Below are 25430 nucleotides of genomic sequence, written 5' to 3'. Positions count from 1 at the left end.
AAGATAGCATGGGTCTAATTGACTTGGGTTTAAAACTGGATATTGACCGAAGATTTTACTATGATATCCCCCCCCCCCCACACACACACACAAAAGGAAAAATTAGAGGGCATCCAATGAAATCCAAAAGAAAAAGGCCTAAAAATGTTAATTGGCAAAAGGCTTATTTTTTGGGGGGGGAGGGATAGAAACTATCTTTTGAGCATCCTATGAAGTGTGTCATTTTTCTTTCTGGACCACACATTTTAAAGCCTACTTTCTCAGCCTGAAGGGTTAAAACATTGTTCAAAAATAAGCAAGGAGTTGTTTCCTAAGTTGCTAAATTCTGCACACAATGTCTCAATCCAACCAGTATGAAAAAGCCCTCTACCACAGGCAGTTTACTCACTTGCATGACTTGTGGGAGCATGGCTTGAATACAGCAGAGATTGGATGCGCATAGCAGATAGGGCACAAGTCCTCCTCACTAGTGGGCTACAAGAGGAAAAAAACACCTGTGTTAGAAGCTGTCAGTCTACATTATGATCAAGTACAATGACAGGGACCTGAACCTCTTTACAGTCAACATAACAAAAGAAAAAGCCAGCACAAATGTATTCTCTTGTCTACAGAGGAAAGCATATGCTCCTTCCTGTGTGTGTGTGTTTTATGTACTACACTTTTCTTCCAAGGTGTAAGGCAGGGGTGGTACTAAAGAAGTTGTACTTTGAGATAACTCAAAGGCACTTAACAGCAAATATTCCATTTGGATAGAGGCCTCTAATTTTCATGGCTCTAATGTGTTTCTTGTGGTTGCTCAGTGCTTCAGACATGAACATTTCCATATCAAAGGGCCTAGATGGCCATTTAAATAGGCATGTCTTGGTTTACCCTGTTCTGTGTCTACTGAAGTTCTTAATGTTCAGCATTAAGCCCACCTTGGTGCTTTCTTCCTTAAATTTCTTCAGTAACTGCTCCAGGTCCTTGTTGGTTTCTGCTAGTAGTATCTGGTAATCCCCATATTTTAGGTTGCTGATGCTCCTTCCCCCAATCTTCCCTCCTCCTGTCTCTGAGTTTAAACCTGCTCTCTGTATGACATTTTCTGGATACAGGTTGAATAAATAAGGTGATGGTATGCAGCTTTGCTTGACCCCTTTGCCAATTGGGAACCATTCTGTTTATCTGTACTCTGTTCTAACAGCAGCCTCTTGTCCTGAGTACAGATTATGATTCATAAAGATCTGCTGTTCACTGTCTGGATTATTTTCTACTTCTGTGGGGAAGGAAGAAGACTTGACTTGCAAAGTGAAACATTTTCTTTCTCAGCCATGCCCCTACTGCTGTAGGAGAGAGAAAAAGGCAACTTCTAAATCTGTTTATTGTTTTTAAAATGCATATTCTTTTCCTGGGAGTTCTGCAAAAACCTAATTGCCTGTACCTGAGACATCCTGGTTATACAGGAACTCCTCATCCCAAAGATGTCACAATGGAAGAGAGGGCCCTCTCTGTGTCCAAAAGGAGAGGCAGTTCCAGTGATCATATTGCCTTACTGTCACTAGGAGGAGAAAGTGAGTTCTGTTTTTTAAAAAAACCCCAAAGACACCAAAGTTTTATCTCTGGTGAATCTCTCTCTTAGATGAAAAAGATTATCTCTACCTATATTGCTGACTGTGCTCCATCACGTGTGCAGATATTTACACTGTTCTCTTTCTGTATGATTTAGGGAGATCTGAGGACAAGTGCAGTTGTCAAGATATATTTGGCGAGGCTCCATTGCTACACTCATGCAAAGAGCACACTTAAGAATGCACTTCTTAAGAAAGATTCCGTTCTGCCCCAGGACCGTCCTTGCCTAACAGCCTGAGCTGCTTCTGAGTCCAGGGACATGGCCATCACGTCCATGCCACTCACCTCTCCCACCAACTGCAGCAGCCTTCATGCAGCTCCAAATTGCAGCTGGAAGGTGAGCAGCCCCATTAATAATTCAAACCCAGACCCTGGCAGCTATCATGTTCCTTGATGGATCACTGCTTTTCTCCGGAGGTCACCCAGACAGAGCAACACACGGGTAGTCCAGCAGTCAGAATCAATCTGGGCAGTTTCTAGTACTGCTTTTAGATCCTTCTTCCTCCATATACTTCCTGCTCTTTGTCCCTTCATTCAAAATTCTCCATTTTGGGAATACAGAAATACACACATATACTCCAAAGAAATTCATTAAACCTACATATGTTCTATCAACTATTTTGCAGAATTTATTTTGCTTCTATGATATAGGGTTTCAAAGAATTACATATTCTTTTTGTTTTAAAAAAATTGCATCCCACCCTATATCAAAAGATCTTAGGGCAGCATGCAAATAAAATGATTTTAAAACAATTTAAATTTTGTTAAGCACTGAGGGTAGTGGAAAGGAATGGGTCATGAAAAACAGGCCTCCTTTCGGTAAAGGAATTGGGATGCAATATCACTGGGATTTCTGTTTCCTCACTGGTGTCTGTAGACCTCAAAGGGAGAAAAACACTGAGGTTATGGAAGACTGCCTTCCTCTGTGGCTTAAAGCCATGGTTCTCTGCTCTGCTCATTGAAATTGTTGAGTAAGCCTGGAGCATGAGAACTCTCACTCCCAGACTTAGTTCATGCTGTTCTATGAAACTGGTGGGTGGTTAGCTTACTCTTTCTTTCTTTCTTTCTTTTTTTTTGGGGGGGGGGGCTGATAATATGACACAACCTATAAAATTAGCTCCAGTATATAAGGAACCATACTTCAACCACTGCCAACACCTTTGCCACAGAGGCTGGATCTACACTTTTGTGGATCTTACACATCTAAGCCAGACCAGCTACTTAGAATCCCTTGTTAAGCAAAGCAGTTAACAATTCTGGAATCTGGATGGCCTTGTGGATGCTGAGGGCTATGATAGACTATCTGCATTTTACTGTGTATTTAAGAGGCAAAGAGCAAGTTTTTTGGTGTACTTACCAAGGTTGAGGCTGCAGCCTGTTTGGATTCTTCACTGAGGTGGCCCAGCATCTGCTCCACCTTGGCTAACTCCTCCTGGCTGATGTAATCTGTGTCTGGGGAGGGGAAAGGGTAATGACTATAACTGGAGTAGGTGGGAAGGAATTCTAACATTACAATGCAGGGGGGAAGAGGAAAGGGCCTGCCACACACTTCTTTTTTCAGCTCATTCCAACCCTCCTGATCAGTATGTGGTTAAGGAGGATTAAACGCAAACTGCAGTGAAAGTGGTTGGCCGCATGGTGGCACAGCCCAGCTGTCACCAGTTAACTCAGAGAGGCACAAAGAGAAGAGGCTTGAACTCAACATTTCTGAAGTACCATTCAAACCTGCTTCATTGACAAGGCAGGTGTCGTGTTTTTGCAGGTACAGATTGTATTTAGGGCTATCTTCTCAGGTCACACAGCAGCCACAACTCCTGCCTCAATCAGGCTGACCAGATCAACAGCCTTTTAAGACAAGTAGTTCCATGTTCACAGGCTTGAAAGCTTTCATATTTCCAGTGATTGTGCAACCAATAGGACTGTGTCCTGGTAAAGATGGCAAGGAAATGAATGTTTAAGGGGGAAGATGGAGTAATGAGGCATTACTCTATCCATGAAAGAGGAGGAAGCTCTCCAGTGCCCTGTAAAAACAACAGGGCCAACTGCACAAACAACTAATGAGGGAAACAGGTCTTCTCACTATTATTAAGAAAAAGAAGGTTAATACTACTGTCTCTTTAAGGGCTTCTATTTTAATGTATGAAGAAAAGCATCTGGTATCCATATGCATTTCTCTCCCAACCTCACTTGTGTATCTCTCACACACTGCTCTTACACTGTGTTCTCAGGAGAGCCTTTTTTGTGTGTGCTTAGGATGGCCACTGCAGTTTCATGCAGGAAAGAACTAGCCAGAACCAGCATTGCTGTGCCAATATGACAGAGCACATCAGCTGCTGGCCTAGTTCATTATCATCAGATGGTGGTGGTGCTGCTGACAGAGAGACAAGCATTCATTTTGGGAATCAGGCTCTTAGAGAGAGGAACTCTCTGTGGTGGCCTAAGAGCTTTCCCTCTGCCAGCACAGAAACAGAACATAAGCACTCTGCTGCACAGTCAGCCATACTGTGGAAGATGCTACTGAGATGGGGGGCGGGGTTGTCTCAGAAATATCCATTCTGGTAAACAATGAACAGTTCCTCTTTGAGAAACAGCTTGCAATCCTATATAGGAAAAAAGAGTGAAATGACCTGTAGTTGTCTGCCTTTCTTGTAGCACCTGTTTTCAAATGATTAGCAAGGTAAGCAAACTGCAGCTGCTAGGTCACTTAAATTGAATTTGTGGAGAAGAAAAGGACAGAAACTCCCCCCAGAGCCAGCAAACTACTACTCTAGCAAAAGCTGTCTGGTCTTTCAAGGCACAATTTAATTGTCCACAGAGGTTTAGCATTCATCAATACCAACCCAGAGTCCCAGTGCCCTGCAAATATTTGGAATCTGCAACACAGGAGCTTTAAGACTATTTCCCAGTGCTATTTTATATTTTACTGACAGAAAAAGATCATCAGCACACATTCAGAATAAAATTTCTATCTCCACCCCACCCTAAAAGTGCTCAGTGGCAAGTATACAACTACCCAGGGCATAGGAGGGCAACTGTGACTCCTGCCTTACATTTTCTGGGTTGCATATTTCCTGAGCTTAGTGGAGATTCATAGGGGAACCATTACGAGAGGAGAAAGCAGAGATGATACTTGAGCTAAGATGTAGTTTATTGTATCAGTTAAATGGCCACTCTCAGATGACTCAGTCTTGTAAACACCCAGCAAGTGTATTTATTTGTACTCGTTCAACTAGAGAATTTTTTTTGGGGAAAAGCCTCAGGACAGAGGCATTATTTCACGCAGTACAGGATAAGATAAATTGACAGGATCGGCACAATTTAAGAGAGCTTAAGCAGAAGAGACATTTTGCTCCCTGCTGCAAGGACTTTTCAACAGATCTCATTCACTCTGGCAACTCACCACCACTGCCACAAACACGTCATGCTTTATTCTGTCATCATCTCAGAGTGAGATCTCCACGGAACCAATAGTTCCTAGAGGATGTATAAATAAAGCCTACACTATTCCTTGGGGTCAATGTTTCCTGCGTCTTGGTGCCCCAATTGCTCTCCTGCATCTTTGCAAACTTCAAAGGAATGGCAGAGTCAAGGACAAGAGCTTGCTTTATATTCTCCCTCTCTTTAAAGATGGACAAATATCTTTCTTTCTGAGAGTGTCCAGAGCAGCAATCCCCTCTGCATGGATAAGCAATGTATTTATTGCCTTTTCTTCATAAAATAACGTGGGTATTCAGGATGACTTCATTTCAATGATTTTGTAGGATGTTTTGGGAATATAACTGGGTCAAGAAGGTCTGCTAAAACAAAGGAATGTTTTATATAAAATCTGCCCCTCTCCTATCAAACAAAACTATTCCTCACTTCCTATGGCCACAGCAGCTTCTCCAGACCTACTGTTCTCAGTGCCCACCCCAGTCTCCATGTTTCGTTTATTTTAATTGGAAATGCCAGAGAACTTGGGACCTTAGGTATGCAAAGCATGTGATTTATCACTGAGCCATTCCCTAAAATTCTGCTAAGATCTTTTCTTGTTTTATTGTATTGTTATTTTACATGGCATATATTGTAATTCTGGTTTTATATTTTTCATGTGGCTTTGCTCTAAAATGGTATCATGTACTTGCTATTGCTACTGATATTCTATGTTAACAGGGCAGTGCATCTATTCCATATATCAGTCCACATTTCAAAGGAGCTGTTTATGATGCTGAATCTATTTAAGGGACGGGATTCGGCACCTTGAACAGTTCTTTTTAAAGTTCAAAGTAAAGCCCAGAGAAAATTCACTGGCACACACGGACGCCACCAGCTGCTACTGACATGAAGCCTTAGACTATATGTTTGATTTCCTCAAGGAAACGGCATCCCTGGAGGGCATGAAGAGGCATGGGATGGGTAAGGGAGAGAGCCCAATGGCCAAAATTACAATGGCAAGATGTAAGTTTTACAGGCTCTGTGTGGCAGAGGTCACAGTGGCCATTTTACTCCCTTTTCTCTGAGGGACAACTGGGAATCACACAATTTGCAAGAGACTAATAGACATGCAGACCTAAGTGGTCCAGTATGGTATAGTGGTTTTAATGCTGGACGACGACTTTGGAGATCAGGGCTCACATGACCAGTGGGTGACCTTGGGCAAGTCATATGCCCTTAGTCTCAGAGGAAGGCTATGGCAAACCTTCTCTGAACAAATCTTGCCAAGAAAACTGCATGATATGTTTGCTTTGGGGTTGCCATAAGTCGGAAACCACTTGAAGGCACACAACACACATGCTTGAGTGGTCCAAAACATATGTAAGCACAATAGATTAGAGAGATACTTACAACTCTGTAGGGAAAAATGTTTCTTATCCACAGAAGAAGATGCTACTCCCATTGCTACAGGCTCTGTGTGACCCAGCAAGTACTGAATAGAACGGAGTTGGAAACAGGGATCTGCCAGCAGCACAGCTGTTGCCCGCTCAGCCCTTGAAAAACAGAGAGAGAAAGAGAGAGATGCTCTTTTAAATGCATTACATTCAAAGGGTAGTGCTTTCCACTACTCACAGCAATCCCCATACAGCATCACAATGTTTCATCAAGAGAAATGGCACAGTGAGGAGAAAAGACACTCTTCTCAAGACCTCCAGGGCAAGGTCCACTGCCATCACCAGTTACTCCCATGGCTAGCACAGCAAAAAATAAAAAAAGGCAGAAGAAGAAAAAATAAGGCATCAGATTTGGTCTGTTGGGGCCTGGATGCTGCCTGGTGAGAAACAGGGGGAAACAGACAGACAAGAAAACTGAAGAAGGAAAAGGCTCTGGATCAGAGGATCTTTCTGAGGAGATCTGGCCTGCTTGTGGCCAATACTGAAAGTCTCTAGGATATTTAAAAGTCCCATTTACTCTAATATAGCTATTTTCTAGGTGGAGGATGCCGCCAAAATACAGAAGACACCTGAATTCTGGAAGCTTTATAATCCAATGGCTTGTTCAAAAGTACACATGAAGCAGCAAAAATACTCTTAAGAATACAAGATGTAAAGAAAGGAGTCTCAAATAGTCAGATCCTAAAAATCTCTCAAAAGAGAAAGCATTCTGGCAATTAAGAGGTCTTGTACAAAAGATACCCTGCTACTCTTCATTTTATTGTTACTTGACTGAAGAGTGAGAAACAGCTGCATAGCAACTGAATGGACTCTCAGACTGCATTTGCTAAACTAGCTCAGCACAGTGAATCCTGAACTACAACTTATAAAAAGAAAACAAGAACTGTTACAGAGAGAATACACAGTAGAAAGAAGCAGAAGGGTGTGTCTGGGCTACATAGTTGTTAAAAGGGTACTCTTGCTTTTCTCTCAAGAAGGATTAGTGTTTGTATATTGAATTCCTGTGTTTTTCAGCTCATGGAAAAACAATGTAGAATCTCTCTCTATTCTCACTACTTTCCCAGCAATTCATTCTTTCTATTCTAAAGGAGACAATTAATTAACTAGGACTTGATGGCAGCCTGGATGTGATTGCAGCAGACTCACATCACTACTGAGTCTGTTGCTGAATCCCTATAAAGTGGTGTATACAAGTGTAAACATTAAACCACACCATAGTAAGGAAGGCTAAAACCAATCCCTTACTCTTCCATCCTATTCCTTGTCTCAAAGCATGTCTTTAACAGTTTTATTTTTTCCCCTAAATGATTTTTCCCCCATTTGTAGTGAAAATGGCAAAAAATAATGAGTAAAATAATACAGTATTGGCACATGGATAGGAATATTAGCTTCACTCTTATTTCCATATTGCACTTCATATTGTTTGCGCACACACATAGGGTGGTTGGTCTTGGTGGTGGAAAGAGATGTACCCTTCCTGATGATTTATAGGAATTAGTATAACCTGACATCATAACATCTAAATGTGCCTTTACACAAACTAAATAACATATCAATTGATAACCAAAATGGGACTATACCAGTCCAAGTAGTTTATTGTGTTCACAATGTATATGTATACCACATTATACAGATTCAATGCTGTCCCACATTTTGATGGGTGGATGCTGTGTAGCAAAAGAATTCCCTTCACAAGTTTCCTGAGAAACAGAATTTGCTGTTGCATAGGCCATCCTTCTCCATACCGAGTCAAGGCTGCTTCATGTTCCCAGGCCAAAATTGGGATGGGCACAGTGAGAAGAGGCCTGCTAGGCCAGTGGCAGCCCACTAAGGAAGGTTTTATCGCTATCTAAGGTGAGCAGCAAGTGAGTTGTTCCAGCCGCGCGTCAGGGTCACTCTGGCAACAGAAAGAGACTACAACCAAGGTAAATGAAGCAAAGATGACCAGGCTCATTTTTTGGCAGAGAGAGAAGGCTATCTTTTGCAGTACAGCCAGAAGTGTGGGGAAGAGGTGGGAATGGACAGGGAGCAAGAATAGTGGGTTGGGCTTAGGGTTGCCATCCCTGGGGACCTCCAAACCGGGGAAAATGTAGGACAAGGTTTAAAAATGTAGGACTTTTTTTTTTTTTAATTTCCTGCCCAGGAAAATAAAAAAAAAATCTGGCATTTTTAAACCTTGTCCAAGGCCTCGCTGGGGCCTGGGTGACAGCGTCCCCCAAGCCCATGCCAGGCCTGGGAGGACTCCGCCATCGCGGAGCCCCATCCAGGGCCTGGCATGGGCTTGGGAGGCAGCGTCCTCCAAGCCCATGCCAGGCCTCAGAGGACTCCGCCATCGTGGAGCCCCATCCAGGGCCTGGCTAGGCCTTGGGTGGCAGCGTCCCCCAAGCCCATGCCAGGTCTCGGAGGACTCCGCCATTGCGGAGCCCCATCCAGGGCCTCGCTGGGGGGGAATCCCGGGGGAATCCCCCGCTTCCCCGTGCGCCTGTGCCACCTTCCCCCACCTCCTCTCCCCCTCTCCGCGCAGAGGAGGTGCTGCCTCCGTCCACCTTCGCCTCCTCCGCGCGGCTTGGGGGAGAGGGGGCGGAGGAGGAGGGTGGTGCGGGGGCGCGGGGAGGCGCCGCCTCCAGCTTCGCCTCCTGCGCCCCAGGCTGCAACCGGGGGGCTCCCGGCCCCCAAAATCGGGAAATTCCCGGTTGCAACCGGGTTATGGCAAGCCTAGTTGGGCTTGAAGAACTAAGTACCTCTGTTTGTAATGCTCAGTCCTCCCATGCATGGAATAGCCCTGTCCCATTATTTGATCAAGCTGGATTACACTGAGGACACACCAAGTTATTTACATTTATGTAAAAATAGATGAGAGACTATTCAGAAAAGGCAATATACAGTAATTAGAAATGAGTTCTGAGGGGCTTCAGGCTATGCACTGAAAACAAATCCCTTCTCCCTGGGTCACCTTATGCAGGCTTTAGATTGCTCAAAATGGATGAGAGAGAAAGTAGCTAGGTTTCATTCTATTACCAACACAGGAAGGATTAGAATAGAACTGAAAATATTGGAAACACAATGCAATAAAAACTGACCTTGTCCATAATGGGAGTGAGAAAGAGAAACTAAAGTAATGGCTACAATTAAAGGCCTATTACAGAAAGGCCATTGAGTGACACACCTAAATTATGACTTGGCCTCATAATTAATGTACCTAGAAAGTCTAGATTAGCTATCAAAACCATTCAACTGTTCAGTATTCAAACTATTCTAGGATCTGCCACATTAATAATCCTAAAACATTTGGGAATAAGTTCTACTTGATTTCATTTAAATGAAGTTAATGCTTGTAGACTTACAGGTTAATAATACTTGATTAGAACAATTATTCAAAGTGTTTGATTTCTGCCTCCTCCTGCTTCCATTCAAGGCTGAAATATGGTAAGAAAGCATAGCTTTAACAAGTGAGCCATCCCAAGAGTTATTACACCTTCAAGTTTCACCAACTACATTGAAACACTTGGCAAGAGAGTTACATGGTCTACATCTATTTAAAACTTATGGGGCCAGAAAGTGTGTGCACAACTGCTCATATTTCATAAATCAGGATTGGAATTGCATGGCCCGTGGGATACATACAGGTAGGGTTGCCATAAGTCAGGATCTCCAAACCGGGACAAATGTAGGACAACATTTTCAAATGTAGGACACATTTTTTTAAAAAGGTGGAGGACACGTGAAAAAATTGGATGATTTTTTTAAAAAATGTTAATATAAATGCATATTTCTTAGGCATGATCAAAATGGAGGGCATTTTGGCATTATTCCTAGACAGATGGCAGAAATGTACTTCCCTTTCTGGCCAAACACCCCACTCCATTCCAAAACACACATAACAGCACATTTGGGCATTTAAAATGGCTTTACTTAACATGGTCTCTTGCATATTTCAGAGGCTTATTGCATAACCAAACCCCTTGGGTTTAACACTTAGCATGGTTTAACATGGCTATGCATATTGAACATGTCCAGGTGGTTTCACAAGAAGTGGATTTGCCGTTTCAGGTTTCTTGCACCAACTGTACTTCTCAGAAGTGTGTACTTGGTCAAGGGAAAGCACAAAAAATACACCAAAAACACACCTTGGAAGGTGACACTGTCTCGCCTTCAGAAACAGTGCGCACATGCCTAAGAAGCTGATTGATATCAATATCACCATCCTCATCATAATCACTATCACTGTCCAAGCAAGCCAAGGCTTGTTAGCATTCAAAGCACCAAAAAGACACAGAAAAGGCACTTTGGAAAGTCACACTATCTCGGCTTCAGAAACAGTGAGCGCAGGCCTCAGAAGCCGGCTGATATCAATATCACCATCCTTATCCTCATCACTATCATTGTTAAAACATTGTTAAAAAATAAAATAAAAAAGGGAAACTTGGATATTAATACTAAAAATAACAAAAAATAAAATTTTAAAAAAGGGAAACTTCGATATTAATAATACTAAAAATAACAAAAAAATAAAATTAAAAAAATAATAAAAATAAATGCACACAAACCACACTGACTCTTAAACAGGCTTGCCCTGAAAAAATAAAAACCAAGGGAGACCTAAAATGGCTACTCACCTCCCCTTCTCCTCCTGCTCCTGCTCCTGTTCCTGTTTGTATTTGGCGCCAGAGCCCTTTCCCCTCCTTCTGGCCCAGTCCTCCTCCTCCTCCGCCTCCTCCTCCTCTTCTGAGGCTCCGCCTCCTCAAGGGGACCAGCTCCCTTTTTAGGCCGGCGCGCAGCCCCGGTCCAGGTACGCAAGCGGGCCAATCGCGCGCTTCCGCCGGCTGCCCCTGGGCAACTGCTCGGCGTGGTCGCGAAGAAGGAGGAGGAGGAGGCAGAGGAGGAGGTGGGGGGACACGCGCAGCCATGCAAGGCAAGGGGAACGTGAGGGGGGGGAGGAGAAGGTCTGAGAAGGAGGCGGGTGGCCGGCCGGCCGCATGGGCAGCCGCGGCCAGAGGGAGTGCGCAAGGGGCGAAGGAGAAGGAGGAGGCAGAGGAGGAGGTGGATGCGGAAGTGGGTGGCCGGCCGGCTGCGTGAGCAGCCGCGGCCATAAAGAAGGCGCACACGGGGGCGGAGGTGTCCACAAGCGGGACAAATCCCACTTTTGGTGGGAAACCAGACCGGGACCGGGCCATTACTGCGAAAAGTGGGATTGTCCCGCCTGCAGGCGGGTTATGGCATCCCTACATACAGGCAAGTGTGTGTGGGTCCAATGTGGCCCTTGGGGCTCCCACTAATACACTCAAGGCCACACATCCTTTCATATTTTTGGCCAAATCCCCTTCCCCACTTTCCAGCCAAAAAAAAATCGCAGCAGTGGTAGGGCACTAAAAAAAAGACTGTTTTGGGACCCCTTTAATCCTGAAACAGCAAAAGCAATCACTGAAACAATGTCAAAAGTTGGACTGATCCTATGTCACTCCCAGTTTCCCCAAATCGCATATGTGATGGCACTCTACAATACTCCAGAATGGAGTAATGTTGGGTGGGGTAGCCCTCTAGAGTATGCTCACCCTGTGTTAAATGAAATAAACCTTTCTCCATGATCAGAAAGCTTTAGAAAGTTGTAAGAGATGCCTCATCACCACAAGGCTATATGCTTCCACACTCAGGAAGAGTAATAATACAAGCTAATAATACAAAGAACTGATTTTTTTAAAATAACAGAATGAGGGCAGGAAACTGTCCAATTAACAATCTATAAGCTGCTCTGACAGCCTTTCTAAACAGCAGGGTATAAATACAATATATAAATAAATAAAATTCAGACCTGCATAAGAATGAAATGCAGAAATAAAGTGGGATCTCATCAAAAGGCAAATGGCTCACTCCAGTCAGAAGGTACAGCAGCCCTCTTGATGTGTGTCTCCATGGGTATACAAAAGGTTGTTGGGGCATGTAAAATCAGGATTCAACATGCAACACGCAGAAGACATGCATATGGATCAGGAACACCACTGGAAGGTCTCTGCTGTGAAGCTCTGTGCAGGCTGCAAATGAAAAATCTTCCCATGCAGAAGCTGCAGCCAGATAAAGAACTGCTGGACTGCCGAGTATTCACAAAGAGGACTTTAATCTTGGTTCCGATATATACAACAGACTATCAAAGTGTTTCGCCAGACTCCTATATACAATATTCCCGCCCCTTACGCGGGGCATCTGTTCTGGACCCCCTGTGTAAGGGGAATTGAGTGTATGCTGAAATCCCATTAAGGATAATGAAGTGCGCTCCCGTGGCGTGCCGTGCCACATGCATCACAGGTGTGCACCCCATTGTTTCTATTGGGGCTTGTCTTCCATGTGAGCTCAAATCCACAGAAGGCAAGCCCGTGTAAGGGGTGAGCCAACTGTACAACCATCACCATACTGAGCATTCAGCTCGCACTCTTATATACAGTTTCCCCACCGGGGGTTTGAGTCCTTACCACTCTTGGTACATCACCCAGTTTCCTGTCACCCGAGAGCTGTGACTGCTGGTTTCACCTCCTGCCCCTCTGTCACCACTGCTTCCTGTGACTCAGGACTCTCCAAATGTTGAGTCATCATGTCTGCCACCTGAACTCTGGTTACCTTGCCACCTTTGTCCCAGTTCCAGGCTAAAGGCACATCTCTGACATTTTCTGTCCAGAGTGTTCTGTACTCTGACAAAGGCATGGCTAACACTGTGGAGTAACACTGTGTCCTACTTGTCCATCGCCAATACTGCTGTGCCCTTTGTATTCCACTCACCTGCATTTTGCCTGCAAAGGGATGTCTACAAATGTGCAGTTGGAGGATGTACACAGGCATTCCACAGGGAGCATTTCATACATGACTGTATGAATATCTTGCAAAAATCCTAATCAATACATGGATATTGGACAATGTGGGGATACTGGCAACAGGAGGGGTAAATTCAAAATGTGGAGAAGAAAGTGTGTTGTTAGTGGCCAGACAGAGCAAGATGAGAAATTATTGTGAATGCAAAGTATGATAGCTCATGAACTTTCAGGTGTTTGTGGTTTCTTTGTGAAAAATTATGAAGAAAAATTCACTGAACCACAGTTAATTTGACAAACAGGAAAACATAAATGTAGATGGCTCTGGTCCCATCACAAGAATCTCTTGGTGAATGTTCCAAGACTTAAATGCTGATACAGGTCAATCAAACTAGGTCTGCAAAATGTTGACGTTGAAGTTCCTAAGTTCACATATACAAGATTTTGACTATACAATAAGTCCTCCATATCCACAGATTCTTTATCTGCGGATTCAAGCATCTGTAGCTTTAAAATATTTAAATATAAATCCCCAACAGCATGAGAGGAGGAAGAATGCCTTTCCTGAAACATTAGTCCTAGAACAGCACTACCTCCCCCATTGTGTGATCTTTCCATTCCCCCTTTTAAAACCTCACCTGTCTTGAGCTACAAAATCTGATCACAAAATGCCATTGAACAAGGAGGGTCCAGGGAAACAAAGAACAAAAGTATGCTTGCACCTGGGATTTTGCCTTCTTCAGCATCCCACCAGGGAAAGTTGTCAACATGCAGTTCCACTTCAGTTATGCCATTTTGTACAAGAGACATCATTTTACTATGCCATTGTATTTAATGAGACTTCAGCATCCATGGATTTTGTTATCCACGGGGGGGGGGGGGGGCTGGAACCAAACCTGAATGGATACCAAGGGCCCACTGTATCTTGACTATCTAATCAAAGTTTAGTTTAACTGGGGGCACTGGTTACTAAAACGATTCTTCTTCTACCTGTTCTTTCAGAACAGCTTGTGAATGAAACAAATGTTTTTCATGCCCTGATTAAAAAGTATACATGAACAGAGAAAGAATGAGTATGGAGTGATCCTCAAAAACGATCAGTTCAGCTAGTTAGAGGTCTCTTTCGCTACATTCTCAAGTACTCTGAGCATTGGGAGTAGTAGTTCAACATATTTGCAGAGCACCCAGTTTGGGAAAACTGCTCTAGAGACAAAGCAGTACATTTTAGACAAGACAACAGTGATGTTGGCAGCTACTGCTTGATTTTTTAAAAAGCCACACTCTTAGTTCTTATAACAAGCAATGTAACTGCCTACCAAAATCTGGGCCAATGTATTCTCTAGGAACCAGCACATGCTTCTACTTTACAGCCATGCGAAGGTGTCAGTAAGGACAACTGCTGTCTGGCACCCCTTTCCTCTAAGGAAGATGGAGTCAACATTCAGTAATTAAATGTTCTCTTTTGGAAGGTATGTCAAGGGCAAAATGATCAGGTATAGTAGACAGAGAGGCAACCAGTGCAGGGAGGCAGGGGACTGAGATGCCTGAATGTTACCTGAGTAGTATCAGATGCTCCACACCCTAAATGAGGAAGGTCCTTCCCACACAAAAAGAAAATTAATAAAATTGAAAACAAATATACATTTTCCAATACCAGGGAAAACATTATGAATGTTCTAAATCATTATACATTATACAGGGGCTTTTTTTTAAAATCATTTTTGAATAAGCCCCTGCTAATTGTATGCACCCAGTAATATAGGCCTTCAGCCTACAGAATGCTGGTCATTACTGTGGAGCCCATGATTAGTATTTCATACATGTTGTCTTGCTTCAGAACTGCATGTACTTCTATGCCTCTCCAAGGGTTCTTTTGGTGACAGAAACTGAGACACATTACTGCTCCAGCATACAGACTTTATTTGTGGTAAATGATATAGCAGGTGCTACACAGCTGCGAAGCATTGCAGTCCTTCACTGACAGGGCCCAGCACCCCTGACAGGCAATGGCAGAATTGGGCCCCCAAACTATCTAGACTATTCCGTGGCCAGCAGTCAAATTGGACTGGATGACCCTTGTGGTCTCTTCCAGCTATATGATTCTATGAAATTCAGTCCCCATCAATGGATATATGGGGAGCTCCCACCCACTCCAGGTGAGGCCTATGGAAGATGAACTCTCAAGGGTTACATAGCATAGAAGCAAAAGCAAAGTGCACAGGTGTGACTGATACCCGCCCAACAGCAATGAGAACTGCACAAGCATATTAGCAAGAGAGGAAAATCCACTGTCCTGATCCACTCTCAGCCTTCTTATCTTTTCCCAGTCCCAAAATGTCAAGCCAATGCAAAAAGTATCCAGGAAAGTCACTAATATAAATGAACCCTTTCATGCCACTGGGCAGTTTATGTTTGTGCATGAAGGACTCCAAATTGATCTGCCTGGTCTATGACTGTAGTAAAAATTCTATTCTGTTCTGTTCTGTTCTATTCTATCCAACTCACTAAATTAGTAGATCAGCAAAAAAGTATTGGGCCATGTAAAAGACTATCTGTGGAACTTTCACTAATTAGTGAAATCATGCATATGAAGCAATGTACACATATAGATCCAAATGTAACACACATTAGTTTCCAATAATGGGATAACTGAAACAACCACAGCCCTCTGATCACCAGATATTTTTTGTTAAACTTGGCTCTTCCCGCTGAGGAATCTTACACCACATATTTCTTAAGCCATTTTATGTTCTAATGGGGCTGCTGTGCTTGCTAATAGGTTTTGTGCTATTTTCTTTATTTGCTGTCACTAAAAGGCTCTGTGTAACTTGAAAAATTGTAAGAAGAAAGTCCAATTCAGGCATGTTAGGCCTAATGGAATTACAACACACAGATCTCTTCCCGATAGCTAAAACTAATTGAAATTAATTTAATTACTTTCCCTGCTCAATGCTTCATACAGCAGAGGCCTAGTTTTTATGGAAGTGGTAAAAAACTGTCTCAGAAGTACCATTTCAAAAGTACATTTGGGGACTCACATGATGAAATCTATCCCTACACATGGAAAGTGACTATGTCAGGGAGATGACTAGAGTACCATCCCTTCTTCTTACATGCTATTTTTTCCATGTAATACTTTCGACACAACGAGAGATGGCAGGAATCACTGGAAAAAAACAATAATGCTAGGAAAGGCGGAAGTAGAAAGAGAGGAAGGCCACATGGACTCTATTAAAGAGATCATAAGTAGGAGTTTGCAGGAGTTGGGCCGAGCAGTAGAGGACAGGGGCTCCTGGAGATGTCTCATCAGCAGGGTCACCATGGGTTGAGATCAGCGCAAGGGCAGTTGTGGGGGGGACAGTGGCACAGCCAGGACTGGGACTGCCAACCCTCCAGAATATCCCGGAAGGACCACTGTTTCATATGCACTGTTGTTGCTGCTGTTGTTGTGTGCCTTCACATCATTTCTGACTTATGGCAACCTAAGGCAAACCTAGAGAATTTAAGAGATTCCTAAAGAGATGCTATTGCAGTTTTTTTTTTTTAAAAAAGTAGGGGTTTTTGTGGTTTCCCCACTTTCACAGGGCTCCTGTGTCCCTAACCCCAGTGAATGTGGAGGGCCCAATGTATTTGTCCACATCTAGGCATTCTGAGGCCATCTGCTGTGCTAAGAAGAGGTATTTCTCTGCTGCCCTGGTCAATTACATATTTTTTTTCTTGAATTAAAACAAATACATTCAAATCAAGACAGTCAGTGACAGTTGTGAAGGACCTTCTGAAGGGCATAGTAATAAATATATATATTTTGTGTAGTTCCATGGGGGAAGATGAAAGGAAGATGTATTAAAATTTGGCCTCACAAATTCAACACAGTTACAGCAGAATAACATTTATGTCATCAAGTGCTTGCATTTATTTATTAGTGGGGGAAGCAGTGAGAATTCACACTGAATGCATAAAACAAAAATAATTAGAGAAACAGTAGAAAAGTATGTTGAAAAGTCCCATCTTATACCAAAAAATATTCATTCCAAGAATATCAGGTGGCAATAGCTGAAATAGGCCAGGTATACCATGATTCTAGCTCTTTAAGTAACACAAAGCAAAACTGTGGGAAAAATATGTTTCTAAGAATGTTGCTGTCATGTGACAATATGATTCACTGGAAAAGACAAAAATGTTTGGCAAAGTGGAAGGCATCACGAATACACAGAGAATACATTACAAGTGTATTGCATCTATCCAAAAAGTCATGGCCCTACTAAGTCTACAAGACCTCAGTAGGGCAGTTGATGGCTCCAGGAGATCTCTTATTCATAGGGCTGCCCTAAGTTGAAGGCGATTTGATGGCAAATAGCAACAACAAGAATGTTGCCAGATTCTGAAATCTGCCCCATCCCAAAAATAAACAAATAGCAGAAAACATTTTTTGCTCCAGCATTACTAGAACTTTTGCTTAAGGGCTTAGATAATGCAGAGATTTTTCCAGTTGTGTCTGACATCTCCAACAAGGGACATAACAAATTCTTTCCATGAACTGTATGTTACTTTTTCTGTAAGAGAGGCGGATTAAGGATGGCTTGTTTGATTTTTGCAAAGACAATTCTAAAAGGAATGAGACAATTACCACATAGATGACCAATATTTTACAGAAGAGTGGTCTCAGCATGAACAGTGTATTGTCTTCTACAGCTAACAATGCCTCTGCAAATGTTGAAAAACCACTGTATCAGAAATTAAAAGAGTGTAATGGACATCTAATACAAGGGGAATGCAAATGTCATTTACTCCAATGCTGCCTCAACCATGGGATGAAGGCTTTAAGTTTTGATTGCAAAACCCTTAACTTTAGTTTCTTGGAAAAGCAGGAGCAGTCTTTTGTCCTTTTTTGAGTTTGTGCTTAAACAGATACCATCATGGTATCTGTCACGTTTCTTGGATTTTTTTATTTAGTTTTGCTGTAATTAATTTATATGAAAGCTGTTAAACTGACATATCAATTAAGAATAGTAACAAAATATATGAACAATAGCAAGAAGAGTAACAAAGTAAACAAAGAAGATGAGCAGTACAAATAGAGCACAGAGAAAATAAAGCCATAATAGCTGGGACATAGGTTTTACATACATTGAATCATTTTGAGATAAAAATGGATTTTTCCATACTTAAATTGTGAGAACAGTGGGCAGTGAAGGGATAAAACGAATGGCTACAAAATTTTCTCAAATGTATCCTGTTCTATGTGTACTTGTACTTTTTTGATTCTGAGTGTCAATTTTTCAATAAATGCCACTCTGTCCATCCATCTCCTGATAGTCAAGTCTTTCCAATCTTTAAGAGCTGTCATTTGAACCAACTATTAAATCCACTTTACAATGCTTGGCCTGTATCGTAGGGTATACTTTTTACAGAGGGGATAAAAGAGTGTGTGAAGATTGTGAGGGTTACTTTCACTGAGGAAGAATATACATCTCTCCCTCTTTATTATGTTTACATTTTGTACAATCTAAACTGGAATGTAGCAATGTCAGCTCCACAGAATCCCACAGTGTTGACACCTCTCCTTTCAAAACCAAAGAGGACAAATTGTATAGAAGATTAGTCCCAATCATTTTGGACAATGTGTTTCCAGATGACAACAGAAAATTCAGAGAGGAAGCCTATAAGACATTGATAAGATGCAATGAATACCTAGAAAAATGGTATGAAAAAATGGCATTGCTCACAATGATATGGAAGTGGCATTAACAGATTTTTGCTACAGCACTCGACTCTGAGATTGGCACTGACAAGCTCTATGATGACTGTATTTTGCAACAAATCAGAGACAGGACTGTCTCCAAGGAGCAGAACATAGCTCAGAAATGGGTATAGGCTTTCAACCAAATGCTTCAAGGTAGTGGCAGCCAAATGAAGAAACTTGTCGCTTGCAGTTTTCATTCCTGTGCTTCATGTGTACTGTGTGAGAATTTTCAGTTTAATGACATAACTGTGGGCCAAGGACCAAAACAGGCTGAGTGATAGTGTGGTGAAGACTGAAACTGAATGTTAAAATGACCTGTTAAGAGTTTCTAAAATTCTTTAAAAAGAACCAGATTTGCTAAAAACAGCAATAGGCCAGATCAAATATAAACTTAAAAAGCAGGAAGCTGTAGACAAGCCAACCCATCTTTAAGGTAAAAATATCGCATAATATTTCAAGTATTCAGATGTCACACTGGCCACCTAACTGCAGAGGGGAGGACAGAACAAATTTTAAAGGGCGACAGACATGGCCTCCACTAGCAGTTGTCTTTGGAACTGCTCCTCCACCTCCCCATATACTATTTAATCCAAAAGGGAGTTTTGGGGTTTTTTTTTGCCGGGGGGGGGGGATTTTTGAAGAATGTCAACATTCTGGGCTCTTCCAGATTAGTCTAAAGAAATGCCAGTTCTTATGATAAAGTTTTATGTCTTTGGACTTGCACCTTCCAAAGGTTTTTAAACATTGAAAGTAATTTGCTGAGGTGGTCCCAACATTTGAAGGGCAAATTTTCTCCTCTTTGCATTTTTTCCTTTAGTGTAATAGTGCAAAAGTGCCGTTTCATTCAGGCACTGGTACGCTATAAGTATAACTAAAAGGGGGGAAAATTAAAGAGAGAGAAGGAGGAGAAGAGACAGATATGCCCCCCCAAAAATATGTCTTGTAATTAAAAAGAAATCCATGAAAAATAGGAATAAAATATGGCAGCTTGTGCCGGGATTTAGCAGAAAATAGTTTGGGGCCACAGAAACTTTGTTTGGATATTCAAAACAAAAAACAAAACCTGAGAACTAGGGCACCAAATACCACAACCTCCAGACTCATTTGCCCTGTCTGGATGATCTGGGGAGTGTGTACCCTGACATCTAATGGTCTGGTTTTCCAAATCTAGGTGTAAATTAAAGAGTTTCAACTGGATGAGTGAATTTAGACTTGTAAAACAATAGAAAGAAATTGAATTTCAGTTTGAAAAAGTTATCCAGGAATTTTCTCAGGTAGAATTGGCAACCCTAGTCCACATACATTTATTGCTTCAGTAAGAACTAGACCAGAGTAAAACCTTTTGTTCCTTGCATAATTTTAGCAGGGACTTCTATTCATGCCCACTTTCTCATGTTTAGTGGAAAACAGCATGGTCATAGCACTGGCCAACTTGACCCTGTAGAATGAAGGCTGAAATAGGACCCTCTTGCAAGGTTTTGTTTCTCTGTCATTCATTTTGTGGACAGAGTGTTGTGTGCCTTCAATTCGTTTCCAACTTACAGCTACCCTAAAGTAGCTACCTTCCTCTAAGGATGAAAGAATGTGACTTGCCAAAGGCCACCCAAACAGGGAGAAGAATCCTGGTCTCCAGAGTCATAGTCCAATGCTGTAGTCCACTGCACTATGCTGGCTCTCCTTTACTCCTACATACTCAACTTGCTATAGAAGGAGTTGTCAACTCAAACCATCAGTCTATAGAAATAGCAATAGCAAGTACATTTCTATACCACTTATCAGTGCACTTAAGCACTCCCAAAGTGGTTTACAAAGTGTAAGCTAAGTGCCCCCAACAATCTGGGTACTCATTTTAGTCACCTCCGAAGGATGCAAGCCTGATCGAGCTTGAGCCCTTTCGCTGGTATTGAATTTGCAACCTTATGGTTTGTGAGCGAGTGGCTGCAGTACAGGCATTTAACCACTGCGCCACCAGGGCTCTAAGGTAGTCTAGGGTAGACGCGGGCAACTGTCAGGGTTTGTAGGTTTTCATAGGTCTTCCCCACAAGACTGTGGAAAGCCATGCCCTCCACTGAACCACTCACACATGTCCTAAATTTAGAGTGTCTGGAAAAAAAGATTTCTTCCACTAAGAGGCCAATACTTTCCGACAAGCCATTGCATTTGGGTGTAGGTGGTCAAGAGATTTAGGATTTCTGTACTCAGAATTCCAGGCTTGAATAGAACTGGCCATCTTAGGTGTTTGATTTTCAAACAAGCAAGCTGACAAGCAATTCTTTCAATGGGATTTTATTAATGTAAAGATAACTACATATACCTTGCACTGATCACCAGAGCCTATAAAAATAAAGCAGCCACTTCTATAGTTTGCTGAGAGTAGAAAATGGTAGTCATTAAATGGCAATAGCTTGGCGTTAGAAGTAGCCAAGTAGTCATTAAAAGGTTTATGGTGCTTGCTTGGATCTTGTTAATTTACTGCACATTTGCCATAACAGCTTTCAGATACACAAATCTAGACTTGAATATTCAGTGTATCATTTATAGCAATTAGTGTGCTGTTCCTAATAATACATAAAGTACAGGTACCCAGAGCTATTGATTACTGATTTTTATTTATGAGTGAAAATTAGATAAGTAGAAATTCAGGCAGAAAAATGGTAAAGCATACAAACATTAGCCCTCTAAATACCATTTCACATCTCCATTTTGTTTTAACATGCTTAGAAATGTGGGTGCTGAAATTATTCTTCTTTCAATAATTAAATCAAAACAGAAAGACAAACCAAGACCCCCTCCTCAAATAAGGCTTTGATTCCATCTTTTACTATACTTCAGTGTTCGGAATGAAAATGTTTTAAAATTTTAAAACATGGTTCCCTTTTCACTAAGACAGGGTCATTCCTGCATTACATGTAGGAGAGAAAAACTACAAAACCCATGTTTCAGAGTATTAATTGCAGTTCTTTAGATGGATTAATAAAGTTAAGCAAATGGACATGCAGCTTCCAATAATTTTATCTTTTTGTTAATGCCACAGAAAAACTGTGTCACTGAAGCTTCACTAATGTGAGAAGGTACTGCAGAAACTACACTGTTCAAGGGAAAGTATTTTAGAAATAAATATTTTCTCTACTATGGAACCTGCCATCTAATATAGAGGACAGATTGCAGCTACACTCTTCTTCTCAGGCTCTGGGTAACAGATTAGTTTGAATGGGACAGTCTGACTTCAGTTGTCAGGATTAGGCAGCAATGCTGAGATGAGACAGGGCTTTGGGACAAAATCAATAGTCAGGACTAAAGACTTTTGGCTTGAACTGAAGGGCAAACTATAAAGCAGGAACAAGAAACAAGCCAGAAGTTCAATGAGCAAGTTAAGACTGAAGGACAAATTGGGAGAAGAGGTATGAGAAGCAAGCTAAGACTGAAGGAAAACTAAAGGATACAGGAATTCATCTCAACAAAAGATCTCCATGCTCAAGCAAGGTTTAGTTCAAATAAGGAGTTCTCCTGTCAAGAAAAATCCAGTGACCATTCTCAGCATAAATAAAGTGGCACAAATGCTACAAATACCAATCAGGTCTCACTACGTGGCACAGCCAGAGAAAGACAGAATGTTCCAGTTTGAGACCCAATATCAGCTGATAGAAATTCACTTTTTTTGGTTGCACAAAAAAGGCTCTATATCTTCCTTACTTTAGGCAAAGCACCTCCCTGTTCTCTATGGAGCAAGGAAAATTATGATTATCCTGGAGAGAATTTTGTGGCCTATGCTCAGGATGGCTCTTATATGTTCAAATACAGTCATCCCTCCAAGTCCGTGGACTTGTGATTCGCGGACTTGAAAGTCCATGGTGGGGCAACCGCCATTAATGCCAATGAAACATGCAGGCCATTCAAGCCTATGGGGCTTCAATATGCACACGTTTTGAAACTCACGTGTGTGTGTGTCCCAGAATGGATCCCCCGCAGGTTTCAAGGGCCAACGGTATATACTAGCTTTAAGTGTTGTTGTTATTAGCTGCCCTTGAGTCAACCTCAACCCACGGTGACTCTGTGGATGAGACAACTCCAAAGCCCACTAGCCTCTACCTCTCTGCTCAGGACCTGCAGGCTCAGGCCTGTGGTCTCCCTGATTGAGTCTAGCCACCTGGCTTGCAACCTTCCTCTCTGTCTACTGCCCTCTACTTTTCCTAGCACTATTGCTTTCCTAATGAGTCTTTCCTTCTTATGGTATGTCCAAAGTACTACAACCTCACTTTAGTCATTCTGGCTTCCAGGGAGAGTTCAAGCTTGATCTATTCCAGAATCCATTTGTTAGTCTTTTTGACCATCCATCGTATCCTCAGCACTCTTCTCCAGCACCACTCAAATGAGTTGATTTTCTTTCTGTTGCCTTTCTTTACTGTCCAGCGCTCACATTTGTACATGGTGATGGGGAACACAATGTCTCAAACAATCCTAACTTTAGCATTCAGTATTATGTCTTTGCACTTTATGAGCCTGTCTAGTCTTTTCATAGCTGCCTTTCCCAATCCTAGTCTTCTTCTGATTCCTTGACTGCAGTCCCCACTCTGACCAATGTTTGATCCAAGGTATGGGAATTCTTTAAATACTTCTATGTGATCATTATCTAGGATGACTTCATGTAGTTATTATATGACAATTATTTTTAATTGTAACATAGTAAAAAAAAGTTACATACTAAAAATTTTACATCTTTTTTTTAAAAAGCTAGAGATACAATCGCCTCTAGCTCTAACAAAAATATATCAACAAATATGAAAAACAAGACAATGGCCTAGAGACTAGAAATACACAATATACATTCCATCTCCAAGAAAGGGGACACCAGGGACTGCAGTAACCATAGGACTATTGCATTAATCTCAAATGCATGCAAAAAGATGTTCAAGATTCTATAACAAAGAGCGAGAAATGGAGTGAAAATGCCAGGTGTCCAAGCTGGGTTCAGGAAAGGAAGAGGCACTGGGGATCATATTGCAAAGAGATGTTGGATAATGGAGCACACCAAAGAATTTCAGAAGAAAAGCAACCTGTGCTGATATATTGCAGCAAAGCCTTTGATTGTGTAGATCATGAAAAGGGGGAAGGGAGGGAAGAGAGAGAGGAGCGAAATTGGAGGCTTGTGTCCCCCTTTTTGCAAGCCATCCGTCTTAGGGAAAGTTGTGGGAAAGGGAGAGAAATCAGAGGTCTCTGTCCCCCTTTTTTTGCGAGCCAGCAGCCTTGAGGAAAGTTGTGGGAAGGGAGAGAAACTGGAGGTTTGTGTCCACATTTTGCACGCCCAGACTGTGACCCTTGGGAGAGGTCCTGAGAGGGAGAAGGAGGGAGTGAAGTGGTGTTTTCCCCCCTCCCTTTAGATCCTTTGTTACATGCCCCATAGTTTGACCCTCGACATCCATGGGTCATATCAAAATCCATGATTTTGCCCCTCAAACCTGCCCTCGACTTATACATGAGGTCGAGGTCAACTTATACACAAGTATATACAGTAGCTAAAGATTTTTCATACCTTTGCTCAGGCATTTATCATAATGGAGACTGCAGTCAAATAATTATAAGAAGACTCAACTTGGAAAGACTGCTATGAAGGAACTAGACAAGTTCCTGAAGTGTAAAGATATATAATTGATTGTCCATGCTATTGTATTGCCAATTTCTATATATGGCAGGAAAGAAATCTGATAGGAAGAAAATCAGCTCATTTGAAATGTGGTGCAGGGTAAAAATTTTATGGATACTGTGGACTGCTAAAAAGACAAATCAATGGGTCTTAGAGCAAATCAAGCCTGAACTCTTCCTAGAAGCCAAGATAACTAAACTGAGACTGTTGTACTTCAAACATATTTTTTATTTTTTATTTCTTTATGGAATTTATACCCCACCCTTCAGCCCTAAAGGCTATCAGAGCAGCTTACAATTATTATTTTTAATTAGACGGTTCCCTGCCCTCAGGCTTACAATCTAATAGACACAACACAAAAGGAGAAGGGAATGGTGGTGGGAAGAGAGAAGACATGATTCACTAGAAAAAGACAATAATGCCTGATAATGTAGATGGCAGTAGAAAAAGAAGAAGATTGCATTCCAGATGGACAGACTCAATCAAGGCACTGAGTCTGCAAGAGCTGAGTAGGGATGTTGATGAAAGGGTACCTTGGAGGTCTCTCACTCATAGGGTAGCCACAAGTTGAAGTTGAGAGCAGTTAACAAGAACAAAGTAAAAAAATAAGGCCTACATGATGTCTTTTACTGCATGGGAAGTTCTTTTTGAGTCTGTAACTATCATGTATGTTGCAGCTGCTTAGACTTTGGGATTACAGAAAAGTTAAGGGGTGGTATGTTTTCTACAAGACAGGATGTCACAACACAGTAAGAGTTGTCTAACCCAAGAGACAA

At 42.0% G+C, this 25430-nt stretch overlaps 1 protein-coding gene across 5 annotated transcripts in view; it reads right to left on the bottom strand.

Annotated features, from left to right (window-relative positions):
- The window catches only part of RNF123 (ring finger protein 123), a 152785-nt gene that overhangs the window by 2442 nt on the left and 124913 nt on the right, over positions 1–25430 (bottom strand). For 4 of the 5 annotated variants that reach the window (XM_042452202.1, XM_042452206.1, XM_042452203.1 and 1 more), the window contains exons 36-38: positions 6430–6572; positions 2963–3057; positions 389–474 (exon numbers count right to left, since the gene is read on the bottom strand). In XM_042452202.1, the coding sequence (XP_042308136.1) occupies positions 389–474; positions 2963–3057; positions 6430–6572 (324 nt within the window). Of the gene's footprint in view, positions 1–388; positions 475–2962; positions 3058–6429; positions 6573–9817; positions 9890–25430 lie in introns of those variants that run through there. The other variant, XM_042452207.1, reaches the window with a different exon arrangement.

Source organism: Sceloporus undulatus, chromosome 2 (assembly GCF_019175285.1).
Source record: "Sceloporus undulatus isolate JIND9_A2432 ecotype Alabama chromosome 2, SceUnd_v1.1, whole genome shotgun sequence".
Taxonomy (NCBI): Eukaryota; Metazoa; Chordata; class Lepidosauria; order Squamata; family Phrynosomatidae; genus Sceloporus; species Sceloporus undulatus.
Note: the sequence above shows the minus strand (reverse complement) of the source record. Positions and strands in the feature narration are given on the sequence as shown.